The sequence below is a fragment of the Hippopotamus amphibius genome, chromosome 2 (assembly GCF_030028045.1).
Source record: "Hippopotamus amphibius kiboko isolate mHipAmp2 chromosome 2, mHipAmp2.hap2, whole genome shotgun sequence".
NCBI classification, from domain to species: Eukaryota; Metazoa; Chordata; class Mammalia; order Artiodactyla; family Hippopotamidae; genus Hippopotamus; species Hippopotamus amphibius.
This window is the reverse complement of record NC_080187.1, coordinates 193,143,885-193,162,874: the sequence shown is the minus strand read 5'-3', so window position 1 is coordinate 193,162,874 and position 18,990 is coordinate 193,143,885. Positions and strand designations below refer to the sequence as shown.

The 18,990-nt window shown below is 34.4% G+C and overlaps 1 protein-coding gene across 5 annotated transcripts in view; it reads left to right on the top strand.

Moving 5' to 3' along the window:
* The window catches only part of TRPM7 (transient receptor potential cation channel subfamily M member 7), a 124,781-nt gene that overhangs the window by 50,806 nt on the left and 54,985 nt on the right, over positions 1-18,990 (top strand). For 3 of the 5 annotated variants that reach the window (XR_009051359.1, XM_057722172.1, XM_057722169.1), the window contains 8 exons: positions 1,630-1,764; positions 6,541-6,594; positions 9,205-9,345; positions 9,632-9,766; positions 10,351-10,631; positions 11,673-11,901; positions 13,025-13,180; positions 13,258-13,401. Coding sequence is in view for 4 of the 5 variants with exons in the window: in XM_057722172.1 (XP_057578155.1) it covers positions 1,630-1,764; positions 6,541-6,594; positions 9,205-9,345; positions 9,632-9,766; positions 10,351-10,631; positions 11,673-11,901; positions 13,025-13,180; positions 13,258-13,401 (1,275 nt within the window). In the remaining variant the exon portion in view is untranslated. The remainder of the gene's footprint in view (positions 1-1,629; positions 1,765-6,540; positions 6,595-9,204; positions 9,346-9,631; positions 9,767-10,350; positions 10,632-11,672; positions 11,902-13,024; positions 13,181-13,257; positions 13,402-18,990) is intronic. The other 2 variants (XM_057722170.1, XM_057722171.1) reach the window with 2 other exon arrangements.

Sequence of the window (18,990 nt, the reverse complement as noted above, 5' to 3'; positions counted from 1 at the left end):
AAACAGATATTTCATTATGAAGGTGCTCAAGAATGGCAACGTATAAAAGACAAGTAATCAGATGCTTGCAGATATACATAGAATCAGTGTAAGTGCTGCAGTTTTAAGCAGACTGATACAGGAATGTTGTTGGTAATTTAAAATCCATGGGGAACAGAAGAACACCCCTTACAAGTACAGGATAAGAAAAGAGAGGAGAGTGGACCAACTGAGCAATAGAGTAAACGTTAGTGTTAGAATAAGTTAATAACAGGTCAGATTTGTATGTGGAGACGAGAAAGTAGGAAATAATCTTAACCAAAAGAGGAATGATATGCTTTGATAAATTACAAGCTGTTAATATATGAGAAATTGAATAAGTATGACATTCTCGTAAGTTAGTCGAGCCTTATTTTTAAGTGCAATGTCAAAATATTTTCCTTGTTATGAAATAGAACTGAGTGGTGAAAAAAATCACAGAAAACATATTTTCCATCTGGTCATCCATCATGTATGAAGCCATGTACTTTAGACTGTGTACTTAAAAAGATTTTGGAGACCATATCCTTTGTGAAGTAATGCAAATCAAGGATAGGCTGGGTAAAGAAATGGTAATAGAAACTGCTGTAGAGAAGTTACATAGTTGTATGGTACACTTCTGAAGACAATAAAGATTAAAAAAAACAGATGATTTTGGTTTTGATTTTCACCACAAAGTTTTTTTTATCGTATGATACCAAAATATTAAAAATATACAGAAGCAATGAGTATTATTAAAATATTAATGTCAGTAATATTAAACATGCTAATATTATTATATTAATAAGATGACTTTTATAATGATTCTCAGTGAAATTGCTGTATTTGTCTCCACTAATTTTAGAGTATTTGATTCAGAGTCTGGTGAAGTCTGTAAAAGTCTAAAAACTTACAAGGGAGTGCTACAAATGCTGACTGATATGCGTGTTATATTAAACTACAGTGCTGCATGTTGTGTTGCTTTTAAGAGATATGATTTTTCTCTGATGGTAAATGATTTCTGTTAAAGTTCTAAAGAAAACTAAGTACAGTCTTGTCTGATTTAGATAATACTTGTATTTTTGGAAAGTTTATGACAGAATACTTTGTGTTTATATGTAAAGCAGAATTACTGGATTTTCATTAGTGCAAGTCTAACAAGATAATAGAAAATTGTATGAGATATAAGGCAATTCCTTTTTGAGTGACATTGTCTGACATATTGCATTTCTCATATCCTTTGACCCTGCCCATTAAATGTAGTAGTGGCCCCCAGTTGTTGAAATGATCCCTCTAAAAGCCTTCCCTAAACACTGATAACCATTGCTCTAAGGTATTTTTCTCCAAATTTACTTGATGATGGATTCTTTCTTGTGTTTTACCTGCCCCGCCAACTCCCCCATGTAACCCTTACTCTCCTACAGAATGTTCTTTAGGGAATGCCACTCTAGAGAGGTCTTTTTATCTATTTCCTATATACCTTAAGTCCTAGCCTTTTACTATTTTGCATCTTTTAAATTTTGTTCTGAAACTGTTCAGGAACAAATATGTATAAATTCTAAGGACTTGCACTTAGAACTGTTTGTATGATTAGAATGTATGAAACATTTATTACTTTTGATACTGTTTTAGGTTGGATCCTTGGAACAAGCTATGCTTGATGCTCTTGTAATGGATAGAGTTGCATTTGTAAAACTTCTTATTGAAAATGGAGTAAGCATGCATAAATTCCTTACAATTCCTAGACTGGAAGAACTTTACAACACTGTAAGTGTATGTTAAAATTCTTTTTGGACTAAGTTTTATCATCTTTGGAAAGTGTTATTTTACCTGAGTATATTCATTCCTATTGGTAAAACCTTTAATGTTTTGCTAGGTTACATGGAAAAATTACAGCTAGTCTTAGTATAGATTGTTCATATGACAGCTGAAACCCTTTCCCTGTTTCCGGAGACCTCCTCCGTCACTATAGCCACATAGGAAAGAGATGTAGTGTTAACAGTCTTTTCCTTCACCTCACTGCCCCCCCAACCTTTTTTTTTTGGAGGAGAAAGAGTGGCTTTATTCTTTGCGAGGCAGGGAGGGGAATATAGCAGGCTAGTGCCTCAAGAACTGTGCCCCCCTCCCTGGGGTATAGGGAGAGGTCTCATAGTTGAGGCTTGTGGTCAGGGGTATGTGATAATGGTCAGGGGTATGTGATAATAATCGGGGCAGTGACAGTCTTGCATTCTTCTTTCTTCTACAAAGTTCCAAAACAGCCACAACACTGGGTTAGGTCGTTCCCCGAGGTTATCGGCCTGTGATCTCCTTTCTGAGGAATGCTACAAGGGAGTGTTACAAGGGTGTGTGGTGGGGGAGAATGCCAGGTACAGGATACCTGGTGTCTGGACTTACTGAGGCTCAGGTTCTTTGTGTCTCAGCGCAGAAGGAATTCAGCAAGAGGCAAAGTGATAGGCAAGAAGTAGATTTATTAATATAGGATGCTATGAGATGCAAGCTGGCAGGTGAGGGGGCTCAGCCCACCTCACCCCTTTTTAAAACTATAAGATCAACTTCTTAGTTATAGAGTCATTATATTTCTTCTTTTTCTTGCTGGTCATTTGTTACATCAAATTTCTTTTGATTCCTTTGACCAATGGAGAAATTACACATTGTTTTTTCTTTTCTCCTTTTTGTTTTTTGCATTCATGGTTTTGACCTTGTGGTGTCCCACTTTTAGCTTACGTACTGTTGTTGTTTTTTTTTTTTCTTTTAAAGAGCTCCTGAAAACTAATTACTCCCTTTACAAAGGCTTTCTCATTTTGTTTCAAATTTCATGTCACTAATATTGGAGAGGGTAAATACTACTATTCTTTTTCTTTTTTTTAATTTATTTAATTGGCTGTTTTGGGTCTTTTTTTGCTGTGCGTGGGCTTTCTTTGGTTGCAGCGAGTGGGGGCTCCTCCGCATTGTGCTGCTCGGGCTCCTCACTGCCGTGGCTTCTCTTGTTGCAGAGCACGGGCTCTAGGCGCGTGGGCTTAAGTAGTTGCAGCACATGGGCTCAGTAGTTGTGGCTCACAGGCTCTAAAGCGCAGGCTCAATAGTTGTGGCACACGGGCTTCATTGCTCCATGGCATGTGGAATCTTCCTGGAGCAGGGATCGAACCCATGTCCCCTGCATTGGTAGGCGGATTCTTAACCACTGCGCCACCTAGGAAGCCCCAGTACTAAGATTCTTAATGGTTTTTCATTACCAGTAGAAGTATACCTTGAGGAGTACCATGATGACCAAATCCCAGCTTTCTAACTTTGACTTCTCTGTATAGCTGTTTCCCTTTATTCATCAATTTCTACCTATTTCTCTCTTCTTTTTCATCCCTAATGTCTTTGTACTACTCAGTTATTTCTAGCCTGTACTACTGCAGTAACCTAATCTCCCTGTCTGTCTTCAAATCTTTAACCTAAGTATTCTTGTATTCACATATTTTATCGTATCTTTCCCCAGTTTAAAAACTTTTGATGGCTTCCCAATGTGTATAGAATCATACTCAAACCCTTAGCTTGATTTTCAAAGCTCTCCAGCTTTTGAAATTTTGCCTCAGCTGTTTCTCTCACTTGGCCTTTTAATTCCTGTCTCCTGCCTCCCCATAGTGGATGTTTCAACTACATCATTTACCTAATATTTCCCAAAAACATAAACTTTTCAAAAAAATATTTGCTGTTTACAACATGCTGGTCTGTGTTTTTCTTCCAACTACTACCTACTTACTGGATTTTATTCTTTGTTTAGAACTCAGTTCAAATGCCAAGGCAGTGCTACAATGAAGCCCAATGGCATAGTTTGTTAAGTACAATTATATCTTCCAATGTGGATTGTAAATTTCCTTTGAGTAGGGATTATATCTTTATTTTCCCTCATTTTTTTTCCTTTAATAGTGTCTAGCACAGTTACATTGAACTTTTGTTGGCGTTCTACTGTCTCTAGTGAACAGATGTAAAAATTAAAAGGATTATTCATTGTGCTGAAGTAAAGTTTATCCCTGAAATGTAAAGCAAATATAAAACAGTAAAAATAAAAATTGATACCATTAGCAAGGCAAGTAATTTTTTAATTGTATAACTAGGTGTTAAGATAATAGTTAACATTCAACATCAATTATTGATAAAATTTTTTAAAGTTTAAGGGATTATATATAACATGATAAAGCAATGGTTCTCAAACTTTTTGATATTAGGGTCGTATTACATAAAAATTTTTGAGGACAACAAAGAGCTGTCCTAAAGAGGTTTTGCTTATGTGTGTTAATATGTACCATATTGGAATGTAACACCAAGAAATTTTAAAAATATTTGTTAATTTGTACTTCAGTAACAATAATAAATCTATTACATGTTAACATAAATAACATACCTTTCAAGAAAACAAAACAAACAAAAAATTAGTGAGGAGAATAGAATATTTTTATGGCTTACAAATCTCTTTAATGTCTGGTTTCATAGAAGGCAGCTGGATTCTCATATTTGTTTTTGAATTTAATCTTACGATATCACACATGAAGAAGCCTCTGGAAAACTCCACTGCACACTGAGAGAATGAGAATGAAAAAAGGCAAATAACATTTTTTAATGTGATTCTGAAAACAGTTTTGATCTCATGGGCCACCTAGCAGGGTCTTGGGAGCCTTCAGGAATCCCCAGATCACACTTTGAGAACTGCTGTTAAAGGGTACTTGTTTTTTACTAAGAAATTATATTTAATGAATAAACATTAATGGATTAAGATAAAATAGAATTCCAAAAATTGCATTTCCCTGTGCTTATATACAATTAGAGAAAGTACAGTGAAGCTTCCTAATACTTAAAAAGCATGAAATACTTCACATTCACTTGGAAGACACATTTGTTTTTTAAAAATTAACTTACAGGGGAGAATGAACTGAGAGAACTCAGCTCAGAAGTCTATATAAACTAAATATTGTAAAAAGAATGCAATATCAGTTATAGCCATCTTTGTTATATAGAATTTGAAAGCCAATAATATTAAAGAAAATAATATTGTTTTCAAAGAAACAGTAGGTTTACCCACTTAGATTTGAAAATGTATTACCAGGGATATGTGATCAAAATGGAAAAGTAGATTGAATTGATTACTACAATAATCTCATAAAAAATTACAAGTAATAGAGGTGGGAGAAAAATCTCATTTGATATTTTCTTTTAAACCATAGATTTAAAATAGACAGTAAGTCTCTTGATTTGTGCTGCATAGAATTAATTGCAGTAAAATTCATATAGATCAGAGCACTGTCTAAAAAGTTAAGAATATATTTTTGGCCCATTTATCACAGTCTTAATGGGGGAGATATACTCCTGGGTATTTTTTTCAAAATACAGGATACCATCAAAATAAGATTACTGTAAAAATGAAACTTGTGTTTAGTCTACTGTAATACTATATTTAAATACAATTAAGATAATAAAGAAAAGATGGCATATATAAATGTTAAAAGTTTGTTTTTAATATTTAATGTATTGCTGCAACTTGATGATTAGTGGAAGAAACAGAAGGTACAGACATTTTTTTTTTTGTTTGTTTGTTTTTTTTTGTTTGTTTGTTTTTGTTTTTTATTTTATTTTATTTTTTTGGGGGTACACCAGGTTCAGTCAACTGTTTTTATACACATATCCCCATATTCCCTCCCTTCCTTGATGCCCCCCCCCCTCGAGTTCCCCCCACCCTCCCTGCCCCAGTCCTCTAAGGCATCTTCCATCCTCGAGTTGGACTCCCTTTGTTATACAACAACTTCCCACTGACTATTTTACAGTTGGTAGTATATATATGTCTGTGCTACTCTCTCGCTTCTTCTGTTTCCCCTTCACCCCCCGCCCCCTCCCATACCTCGAGTTCTCCAGTCCATTCTCTGTATCTGCTTCTTTGTTCTTGTCACTGAGTTCATCAGTACCATTTTTAGATTCCGTATATGTGAGTTAGCATACAATATTTGTCCTTCTCTTTCTGACTTACTTCACTATGTATGACAGATTGTAGTTCTATCCACCTCATGACATATAGCTCCATCTCATCCCTTTTTATAGCTGAGTAATATTCCATTGTATATATATGCCACATCTTCTGTATCCATTCATTTGTTGATGGGCATTTAGGTTGCTTCCATGTCCTGGCTATTGTAAAGAGTGCTGAAATAAACGGTACAGACATTTTAACAGGAGGAAAGAGAATGTATTCCTCCATTATCAATGAAATATAAATTAAAATTAATATGTAATTGTGAAGCTTGCAATGTTTGCATGCCTTTTAGAAAAGAGAAGCTTTTGTGTTTTCCATAAATAAAAACGTAAGAAATAAGAAATTATACATCTTGTTAAAGGTAAATATGACAATATGAAATGGTTATATTTTTTCTTTGTTCCATTTTATGAACAGAACTTATATAACTCAGAAACAATATAATTTGTGTAAGACAAAAGTCCTATAAGTAACAAAAAGGAAGTTAAGTTATTTTAGAAGAAAAATAAGTTTGCTCTACTTTTTTCTCCTTAAAGAAACAAGGCCCAACTAATCCAATGCTGTTTCATCTTGTTCGAGATGTCAAACAGGTAAGAGATTATTTTTGTTTTTGAAAAATGTTATTTTTAAAAACTCACTTATACTTCATCTGTTTCTAAAAAAGCATTTTACTGCATCTTAAAATTAGCAATAAGTGACTTTTTTAAGATCAAGATAAAATAAGGGATAAATATGTAGTGATATAGGAGTAAAGAGTATAATAGATCAGAAATCAAGAAAAAGGAAAGTTTATGAAATTAAGAGCTGAGCTTCTGCTCATCTGGGATAGAGTATGATGAATTTCATAATGCCATTTGTTCATAAAGGATGATCATTGGTAGAATATATCTTCTTTCTCTGTGTTCAGAAGAAATTTGTTCCCTGGGTGTGTAAAGGGCAGTGAATAAGGACATTGAGAGAAACACTGATAGGTGATCCTCAGTGGCAGATTTTGGCAATAAAAAGGCTGAAGATGTTCCCTCTCTCTCTCTCTCTCTCTGTATGTCTTTCTTCCTCCCCACTGGCCAACCCTCCCCGCCCCCCAATCTCTGTCTCCTTCTCTCTCCCTCTTCCCCCTTCTTTTATATTCAGTGTCGGTAGTGATTTCATATATAATGCTGTCATGTGGTCTGAAGCCATTCTGTAGTGACTAAATTTGATACACTGATATTCCTCTTCTTTTCTACTGGTTTCTCTGTGAAGTAATAGTTTTAAACATTTATTTAAAAATATTTATAACATTTTAAACTGTTGATATCCAAGTTTAATCTTCCTCTATGAAGACATACTCATATTTAGTTAGTTGATTTATTTTTAAAGTTTCTGAACTAAAATGCTTTCTAGAGTTCTTCATTCAAACGTTTTGCTTGCCATTAAGTGTGTGTACTGTTAAGAAATTGAAAACTTGATAGAAATGTCATTTTCTGTGTTTTGTAACATTTAATAGTAAACTAACATTTCATAGAAAGAAATTAGACTTTATTATACTTAAAATTTGTTTCTTTAATTCATTTTTTTACATGTGCTTTTCTTTATAGTTTTGTTGAAAATGTATTTCACATACCATAAAATTAAAGTGACTTTTCTATATTCAGGGTAGTGCCATCATCACTACAATTTCAGAGTATTTATAATACCCACCAAAGTAACTTTGTACCCATTAGCACTCTCCCCCATTCCTGCTCCTTCTCTATTCTTTGCCTCTGACCCTGACCTAGGCAACTATTAATATCCTTTCTATCTCTATGGATTTTCCTGTTCTGGATATTTCACATTAATTTTTGCTTGTTTTGGTTAAATAAGTAAAGCTTTTTTTTTTTTTACTTCCCAGAAAGGTTGAGTAATGGGGGAGACCTGCAGTCCAGGAATTTCTTAAACTCATTTGCATTATGATTTACTTACATGGTTTAGCAGAACTATCGTTGTTAATTCTGGAAACGTCACGTACGAGATTTGTTGTATGTTAACTTCTTTTACATTGATAGCTATGATAATAAGCCCAGTTTTTCTGCTTCTATAATTGAAAAATCCTGAAGTAAAAGCAGTAATGGAATATTTTCTGATTCACATTAATAAGTTGAATTTTATAAGAGTTATTTGTATAGCTTGAGAAATTATTTATCTTTTTTTTAGATAACTCAGATTATTTTCCTTAATTTAAATACTTACCATTCAAGTGAATTCATAACATAAGGGTTTTTGTTAGATTTTTAAAAAAATGAAACTAAAATAGCTATCATACCTGACATCCTCAGTCATAAAGCATATTTTGAGGTTGCTTAAGATAAAATAAAAACAAAAATCTTGTATTTAAGATGAAAATATGCTTTTTGATTAGTTTTTAAATTGACGATCTAAAGAGTATAGATATCTAGAAACTAGAAACTTCACAGATGAAGCCAAAAAATAAAAAGTATAAGCATATTAAAAAATACTAAGTTCATGAAATTATAATTAGGAAAATGAAAAGAATGGTGATGGGTAGGAGGGCAGAATTGGTTAATATATATGGATCATCTGATGACTAAACCCTTTTAAGATTCCTTAATGAAATTAAGTAATTGCTTAATGAAATTTCATTCTGAAACAGTCTTTCTAAACTCACAGATGGCTTATGTTCCAAAAGTTCATTTGTAAATTGGTGCCCTGGGAAAATGAAGTCTTATCTCTGAATTGTGTTATAAGTGGTGGTTGAATTCTAATCAAGGCTATAAAAACATGTGTAATCTACAATATAGCCAGTATAACTTTGGTTAAAAATATTTTTAAGTATTACTAGGCCCATCTGGAAACATTTTTAGCATTATTTTGCAGGAAAATGCAACTTTGTGCCACAGTGAAATGGTATACTTGGTGCTTAGAGGTTTCTTTGCCTCTGTGTGCGAAGTATTAGTACAGTGGCGAGATCAAATTATCTTCCTGTTGTAAGCTGTACTCCTGTCCTGAGCCATACCTTTGGGACTTAAAACCTCAGAATCTCTCTTCTTGCAAAAGGAAACACAAACATGTCACTCCCTTCTTCTGTAAAGGTAGATGCTGACAACTCCAACTTCCTATAACAAGTAAACATTTGTTATTTTGGAGAGTATTAGGCACATTTCTAGGCATGGCATGGAAATATTGAGAAATACTATTTTGTCTTAAAACTGTTTTGTTTACAGGGAAATCTTCCTCCAGGATATAAGATCACTCTAATTGATATAGGACTTGTTATTGAATATCTTATGGGAGGAACCTATAGATGCACCTACACTCGGAAACGTTTTCGATTAATATATAATAGTCTTGGTGGAAATAATCGGGTATGTAATATTTGGGGGGAAGTCTATAGATGTGCTTTAAAATGAAGTTATAAACTTTAAAAGTTAAAAATTACTTAGGATGATGAAAGTAGGATTGTCTTTAAAACATGAGATTTTAAATTAAGAGTACGTAGAAATATTTTGTAATTGAAATCCTAAAGCAATCATATTTTTTGGTGTGTGTACACACACACGTTTATATATACATATATATATAAATTGATTTTTTAAAATAGCATATCAACATATTTTAAATCTGTAAAAACTAATAAGCTTTTATTTTCAGAGGTCTGGCAGAAATACCTCCAGCAGCACTCCTCAGTTGCGAAAAAGTCAGGAATCTTTTGGCAATAGAGCAGATAAAAAGGAAAAAATGAGACATAATCATTTCATTAAAACAGCACAGCCCTACCGACCAAAGGTATATTTGTTTAAATATTACCCTTTCTGGTTTTTGGATTTTGTTCTTTTTAAATTACTTAGTATTATGAAACAAAAAACTACTTGTTTTAGTAAGAATTATCTTTTGTTTTTAGATATGGTGTTATATCCTTGAATCTTCATTTTCCTATATGCCAAAAGATACTCATTGTTAGTGATTTTATTATTTTTATTATTTAGCCATGATAATAACCAAAATTTTTTAGATGTTTTGATCAATGCTTAACTGCCTCCTTTTACTCCATATTTACCTGGTTAACAACATGCAAGACAAAGATATTATGCAGACCTTTCTTTCATTAAAACTGTTTTATCAGATATTAGTTGAAATGTGTATCCCTTTCTTTAATCTTGGAAAACTTTGTTACAAGACATTTGTTTGAAAATGACATTTCTATAAAATGAATGTGAGCTATAATAAAAATCAAGTATGTAAAATTTATACTGTTTTGATTTGTGCAGCTATATGAAGTTGAAGAATAAAGGATATTTTATTTAAATTCTCACATCAATGTCATATGGCCTTATTTGAATGAGCCTTGTAACATTTATTTTTTCTTGAAGATTGATACTGCTGTGGAAGAAGGAAAGAAGAAAAGAACCAAAGATGAAATTGTAGATATTGATGATCCAGAAACCAAGCGCTTTCCTTATCCACTTAATGAACTGTTAATTTGGGCTTGCCTTATGAAGAGGCAGGTGATGGCCCGTTTTTTATGGCAGCATGGTGAAGAGTCAATGGCTAAAGCATTAGTTGCCTGTAAGATCTATCGTTCAATGGCATATGAAGCAAAACAGAGTGACCTCGTCGATGATACTTCAGAGGAGTTGAAACAGTATTCCAAGTAATTACATTTTATCATTTGAAACAAATACAAAATAGATGGGGTTTATGTGGAGGTTATAGTGCCATGCACTAATTGGGTATACGTATGTATAATTTTATTGGTAAAATTAAGAGAAACCCACTTTCTAAATGTTTAGTTTCTTTTGTTTGTTTTTTAACTCAGAAAGAAACTTTGCTGCCAAGGCATATAAAAAAGAGGTTATTATATTGTTTGCAATTCAAGAGTTAAATATTTCCGCAAGAAGGAAGTGCCAGAAATCCATTTAATAATTAGTTGCACACAATAGCAGTTAGATTAGAAAAAGTTCCATTTGAAGTGGTTGGGAAAGGAAGAAAGTTAGGTTTGAGCTGTGTCCTAAGGAAATAAATTTAGTTCAACTGGAAGGGCATTTCAGATGGTAGAACTATATAGGTAGAAGAATAAAACGGTTCAAAAGTTTTACAGTTTACTTAGGGGGGTTATGGAATATTAAGTTAGAAAGGTAGTTTGTAGGAAGCTTTGTAATAGAGAATAGAATGGGCTCCCCCAGAATGGGCTATCTTTGAAAGAGAGTAGAGTAAGAGCTGTTACTGAAAATAACTCAAGCAGAGATCCTGTGCTCACTTACCAGGGACTTAAGATTAAGATGTTTTTCAAATTAGGTTAATCACTGTTCACATTATTCTTCCTCTCTACTGGGTACCAACCCTCTTCTATGTTTGAAATATTGTATAGAGGCTTTTTGAAAGAAGCACCTGAATGTTGTCAGTTTTGGTTTCCTGTGAGTCTATAGGTTTATTTCTAGGACTAGGGAGAGGTGCTCTGGAGTCACATTTCCAGTCATGTTCCTAATGTGGCATATTTTAATATTTTGTAATTTCCACATAGTAGTGGATATCTGAAAACATAGGGCTACTATGATTCTGATGCTTCACGATTCCCTAAGTGTGTGTGTCAAAATTTTAAAAATTGGAACATGTTATGAATGACTTTAAGGATAATGGTTTAAAACTGCAATTTGGTAATCTGAATATGTTTTTGGCTTTTATCTTTTGATAGTGATTTTGGTCAACTGGCAGTTGAATTATTAGAACAATCCTTCAGACAAGATGAAACCATGGCTATGAAATTGCTCACTTATGAACTGAAAAATTGGAGTAATTCCACATGTCTTAAGTTAGCAGTTTCTTCGAGACTTAGACCTTTTGTAGCCCACACCTGTACGCAAATGTTGTTATCTGATATGTGGATGGGAAGGCTGAATATGAGGAAAAATTCCTGGTACAAGGTATACCTTGAAAATAATTTAATATAAAGTGTGTGATTAGATAAAAAAGAACTGAGGAATTAGCCCAGCTGTAGAGTAAAATGTTTTGATTTGTGAGGGTGGTAGGGGTTGTGTTGTTGGCATTTTATCCCAACTGGCATGAAATGGCCTCTTTTTCCCTCTCATACTTCACTCTGAATCCTTTTCAGGTGTGGTATATAATGATTGTTTTCCCAGTCTGAGCCAGACGTGTGAGAGCAACAAATGGAGTACTGGCATTTATAGCCCTGAGCAGCCATGAAAAAGTTGTTGCTTTTTGAAAAGATGATTCCCAGATTCTAAAATTCAGGGCCTATCTACTAAATATTATCTGTTACTTTTAATTTACTTGAAGTATATTGGATCTGCTCAGCTTTTAAGGTTAAAAATTTGGGTAAAGTGTTGGCTGGTACTTTCGGTTTTATTGTAGTGAGAGATTTTACTTTAAACTTTCCTTTTTGTTATTTTATGTCTTAAATAAGGTACAGAAATATAGAAGGCAGAAATCAGGCAAGTAGTTTAATCACTGACCATTGTAAATGGACAATAAATACTAATCATATACTGAAAATAATGGTGAAGGGTTAACCCTGATATACAGTTGTAATAGAAACCCTGATACACAATTATAATTTTTTTCTGTTTTACCATTTTGCAGGTAATATATACAATTTTACAAATAAACCTTTGGTTTATAGAGGCACAAGCTGAGTAGTCATCTTATAATGTGGTACACTTGCAAAGAGATTTAGGATAAAATTAAGCATATAACAACTTTATAAGGCTTGAATTTTATTTAAACAAAAATGTATTTTCTGAACACATTGTAATCTGATTTTTTTAACAGGACAAGTCTATAAAACTATTAAATCTTTTCTATACCCTTATATCATTATACTCAAATATTTTGTTACTCTTTAAAATGATTCACCCTGGGCCTCTTTATATATAAGTAAAAAGTGAAGTTTTTGTTTTTTCCCTGCACTACCAGGGACAAAATGAATAACTAATAATCAAGATGTTTTATACCTTTTTATTGCTTTTATTATATTCTTGAAGGTCATTAATTTTAAAATGTAAACTTATGTGTTTCTAAAATTTTTAGGTCATACTAAGCATTTTAGTTCCACCTGCCATATTAATGTTAGAATATAAAACTAAGGCTGAAATGTCTCATATTCCACAATCTCAAGATGCTCATCAAATGACAATGGAAGATAGTGAAAACAACTTTCAAAACATAACAGAAGACATTCCCATGGTAAGGAGGAAAAAAAATTTAAAGTAAATATAAATTTGTTGCGAATAAATGTACAATAAATGTTATTTTTATTTTAGGAAGTATTTAAAGAAGTAAGAATATTGGACAGGAATGAAGGGAAGAATGAAATAGAGATACAAATAAAATCAAAAAAACTACCAATCACACGAAAGTTTTATGCTTTTTATCATGCACCGATTGTAAAATTCTGGTTTAACACGGTATGATTTTTTTTTATTGACGTATAATTGATGTATAGTAATATTATATGTTACAGATGTATAATATAATGATTCACAATTTTAAAGTTACACTCAATTTATAGTTATTATAAAATATCAGCTATACTCCCTGTGTTGTACAATATATCCTTGTAGCTTATTTTATACCTAATAGTTTGTACCTCTTACTCCCTTACCCTTATATTGCCCCTCTCCTTTTCCCTCTCCCCATTGGTAACCACTAGTTTGTTCTCTATATCTGTGAGTCTGCTTCTTTTCTGTTATATTTACTAGTTGTATTTTTTTGGACTCTATGTAAGTGATATCATACAGTAGTTGTCTTTCTCTGTCTGACTTGTTTCACTTAAGATAATACCCTCCAAGTCCATCCATGTTGCTGCAAATGGCAAAATTTCATTCCTTTTCTATTGCTGAGTAGTATTCCATTATATATATTTACCATATCTTTAGAATTTCAAATAATGGTGCTGTGAACATTGGGGTGCATGTATCTTTTCAAAGTAGTAACGTGGTATGTTTTAAAACTGAGAAAAATGGTTTTCTTTTTTACCACATTAAAAAACATTCAGTTTTAGTCCCTCCCATCAGGGAGCACACTTGAACCTCCTAGATAGCTTCCTCCACAAGAGGGCAGACAGCAGTATCAGCAGTGTTTCGTCTTGTGGAACGGAAAACCACAACCACAGAAAGATGGAGAAAATGAAAATGCAGCGGACTTTGTACCAGATGAAAGGACAGGATAAAACCCCTGAAAAACAACTAAATGAAGAGGAGATAGGCACCCTTCCAGAAAAAGAATTCAAAATAATGAGGGTGAAGATGATCCAGGACTTTGAAAAAAGAGTGGATGCAAAGATCAAAAAGTTTACCAAAGACCTAGAAGAATTAAAGAGCAAACAAACAGAGATATGCAACACAATAACTGAAATGAAAAATACACTAGAAGAAACCAATAGCTGATTAACTGAGGCAGAAGGGCAAATAAGTGACCTGGAAGACAGAATGGTGATCATCACTGATGCAGAAAAGAATAAAGAAAAAAGAATGAAAAGAACTGAAGACAGCCTAAGAGACCTCTGGGACAACGTTAAACGCACCAACATTCACATTATAAGGGTCCCAGAAGGAGACGAGAGAGAGAAAGGACCCGAGAAAATATTGGAAGAGGTTATAGTTGAAAACTTCCCTAACATGGGAAAGGAAATAGCTACCCAAGTCCAGGAAGCACAGAGAGTCCCAGGCAGGATAAACCCAAGGAGAAACACGCCAAGACATATAGTAGTCAAATTGACAAAAATTAAAGACAGAGAAAAGTTATTAAAAGCAATAAGGGAGAAACAACAAATAACATACAAGGGAACTCCCATAAGGGTAACAGGTGCTGCTGATTTCTCAGCAGATACTCTGCAAGCCAGAAGGGAGTGGCACAATATATTTAAAGTGATGACAGGGAAGAAGCTACAACCAAGAATACTCTACCCAGCAAGGAACTCATTCAGATTCAATGGAGAAATCAAAAGCTTTACAGACAAGCAACAGCTAAGAGAATTCAGCACCACCAAACCAGTCCTACAACAAATGCTAAAGGAACTTCTCTAAGTGGGAAACTTAAGAGAAGAAAAGGACCTACAAAAACAAAAACAAAACAATTAAGAAAATGGTAACAGGAACATACACATCGATAATTACCTTGAATGTAAATGGACTAAATGCACCAACCAAAAGACACAGACTGGCTGAATGGATACAAAAACAAGACCCATATATATGCTGTCTACAAGAGACCCACTTCAGACCTAGGGACACATACAGACTGAAAGTGAGGGGATGGAAAAAGATATTCCATGCAAATGAAAATCAGAAGAAAGCTGGAGTAGCAATACTCATATCAGATAAAATAGATTTTAAAACAAAAAATGTTACAAGAGACAAGAAAGGACATTACATAAAGATCAAGGGATCAATCCAAGAAGAGGAGACGACAATGTTAAATATATATGCACACAGTTAGGAGCACCTCAATACATAAGGCAAATGCTAACAGCCATAAAAGGGGAAATTGACAGTAACACAATAATAGTAGGAGATTTTAACACCCCACTTACATCAATGGACAGATCATCCAAACAGAAAATAAATAAGGACACACAAGCTTTAAATGACACATTTAGACCATCTCAACTTAATTGATTTTTATAGGACATTCCTTCCAAAAACCACAGAATACACTTTCTTCTCAAGCGCACACGGAACATTTTCCAGGATAGGTCACATCTTGGGTCACAAATCAAACCTTGGTAAATTCAAGAAAATTGAAATCATATCAAGCATCTTCTCTGACCACAATGCCATGAGACTAGATATCAATTACAGGAAAATACTGTAAAAAATACAAACATAGGAAGGCTAAACAATACACTATTAAACAACCAAGAAATCACTGAAGAAATCAAAGAGGAAATCAAAAACTATCTGGAAACAAATGACAATGAAAACACAGCAACCCAATCCTTTGTGATGCAGCAAAAGCAGTTCTAAGAGGAAAGTTTATAGAAATACAGTCCTGCCTCAAGAAACAGGAAAAATATCGAATAAACAACCTAACCTTACACCTAAAACAATTAGAGAAAGAAGAAAAAAGAAACCCTAAAGTGAGAAGGAAAGAAATCATAAAGATCAGATCAGAAATAAATGAAAAAGAAATGAAGAAAACAATAGCAAAGATCAATTAAACTAAAAGCTGGTTCTTTAAGAAGATAAACAAAATTGATAAACCATTAGCCAGATTCATCAGGAAAAAAAGGGAGAAGACACAAATCAACAGAATTAGAAATGAAAAAGGAGAAGTAACAACCGACACCGCAGCAATACAAAAGATCATGAGACTACTATAAGCAGCTATATGCCAATAAATTGGATAACCTGGAAGAAATGGATAAATTCTTAGAAAAGCACAATCTTCCAAGACTGAACCAGGAAGAAGAAATAGAACATATGAACAAACCAATTGCAAGTACAGAAATTGAGACTGTGATTAAAAATCTCCCAACAAACAAAAGCCCAGGGCCAGATGGCTTCACAGGTGAATTCTATCAAACATTTAGAGAAGAGCTAACACCTATCCTTCTCAAACTCTTCCAAAATATAGCAGAGGGGGGAACACTTTCAAACTCATTCTACAAGACCACCATCACCCTGATACCAAAACCAGGCAAAGATGTCACAAAAAAAGAAAATTACAGGCCAATATCACTGATGAATATAGATGCAAAAGTCCTCAGCACAATACTAGCTAACAGAATCCAACGTCACATTCAAAAGATCATACATCATGATCCAGTGGGGTTTATGCCTGGAATGCAGGAATTCTTCAATATATGCAAATCAATCAATGTGATACATTATATCAAAAAAAATTTTTTTACAATAAACTGCATATATTTTGAGTGTACAATTTAGTATCCCAATCTCCCAATTCATTCCCCCTCAGCTGTATGCAGAAAAGTATAAGACACTGATGAAAGAAATCAAAGATGATACAGACAGATGGAGAGACATACCATGTTTTTGGATTGGAAGAATCAACATTGTGAAAATGACTGTACTACCCAAAGCAATTTACAGATTCAATGCAATCCCTATCAAATTATCAACAGCATTTTTCACAGAATTAGAACAAGAAGTCTTATGATTTGTATGGAAACGCAAAAGACCCCAAATAGCCAGAGCAATCTTGAGAAGGAAAGACAGAGTTGGTGGAATTAGGCTTCCTAACTTCAAACTATACTACAAGGCCACAGTGATCAAGACAGTATGGTAGGACTTCCTAGGTGGCGCAGTGGTTAAGAAACTGCCTGCCAATGCAGGGGACACGGGTTCAAGCCCTGCTCTGGGAAGATTCCACATGCCACGGAGCAACTAAGCCTGTGTGCCACAACTATTGAGCCTGTGCTCTAGAGCCCGTGAGCCACAACTGTTGAGCCCATATGTCACAGCTATTGAAGCCCACATGCCTAGAGCCCGTGCTTCGCAACAAGAGAAGCCACTACAATGAGGAGCCTGTGCACCACAATAAAGAGCATCCCGCTCTTGCAGCAACTAGAGAAAGCCCCTGTGCAGCAACAAAGAGCCAATGCAGCCAATAAAATAAGTAAATAAATAAATAAATGTATAGATTAAAAAAAAAAGACAGTGTGGTACTGGCACAAAAATACAAAGGAAGATCAGTGGAACACAATAGAGAACCCACAGGTAAACCCAAGCACATATGGGCACTTCATCTTTGACAAAGGAGGCAAGAATATGCAATGGAAAAAAGCTTCTTCAGTAAGTGGTGCTGGGAAGATTGGACAGCAACATGTGAAAGAGCACTTCCTAACACCATACACAAAAATGAACTCAAAACGGATTAAAGACCTACATGTAAGGCCAGACACTATAAAACTCCTAGAGGAAATCACAGGCAGAACACTCTGTGACATCCATCAAGGCAAGATCCTTTTTGATCCACCTCCTAGAATCATGGAAATAAAATCAAGAATAAACAAGTGGGACCTAATGAGACTTAAAAGCTTTTGCATAGCAAAAGAAACCATAAACAAGACAAGAAGACAACCCTCAGAATGGGAGAAAATACTTGTCAATGAAGCAACGGACAAAGGATTATTCTCCATAATATACAAGCAGCTCATGCAGCTTCATACCAAAAAAGCAAATAACCCAACCCACAAATGGGCAGAAGACCTAAACAGACATTTCTCCAAAGAAGACATACAGATGGCCAACAAACATGTGAAAAGATGCTCAACATCACTAATCATTAGAGAAATGCAAGTCAAAGCCACAATGAGGTATCACCTCACATGGGTCAGAATGGGCATCATCAAAAAACCTAGAACTAATAAATGTTGGAGAGGATGTGGAGAAAAGGGAACTCTCCTGCACTGTTGGTGGGAACGTAAGTTGGTCCAGCCAGTATGGAAAACAGTTTGGAGGTTCCTTAAAAAACTAGAAATAGAACTACCGTATGATCCAGTAATCCCACTACGGGGCATATACCCAGAGAAAACCATAATCCAAAAAGAAACGTGTACCATAATGTTCATTGCAGCACTGTTTACAGTAGCCAGGACCTGGAAGCAACCTAAATGCCTATCCACAGATGAATGGATAAAGAAGATGTGGCACATATATGTACAATGGACTATTACTCAGCCATAAAAAGGAATGAAATGGAGCTATATGTAATGAGGTGGATAGACCTAGAGACTGTCATAGAGAGCAAAGTAAACCAGAAAGAGAAAAACAAATATTGTATGCTAACTCATATTTATGGAATCTTAAAGAAAAAGAAAAGAAAAAAAGGTACTGATGAACCCAGTGATAGGGCAAGAATAAGGATGCAGATGCAGAGAATGGACTGGAGGACATGGGGTTGGGGGGCAGGGGGTGAAGGGGAAGCTGGAACGAAGTGAGAGAGTAGCATAGACATATACACTACCAACTGTAAAATAGATAGCTAGTGGGAAGTTGCTGTATAACAAAGGGAAATCAACTTGATGATGGGTG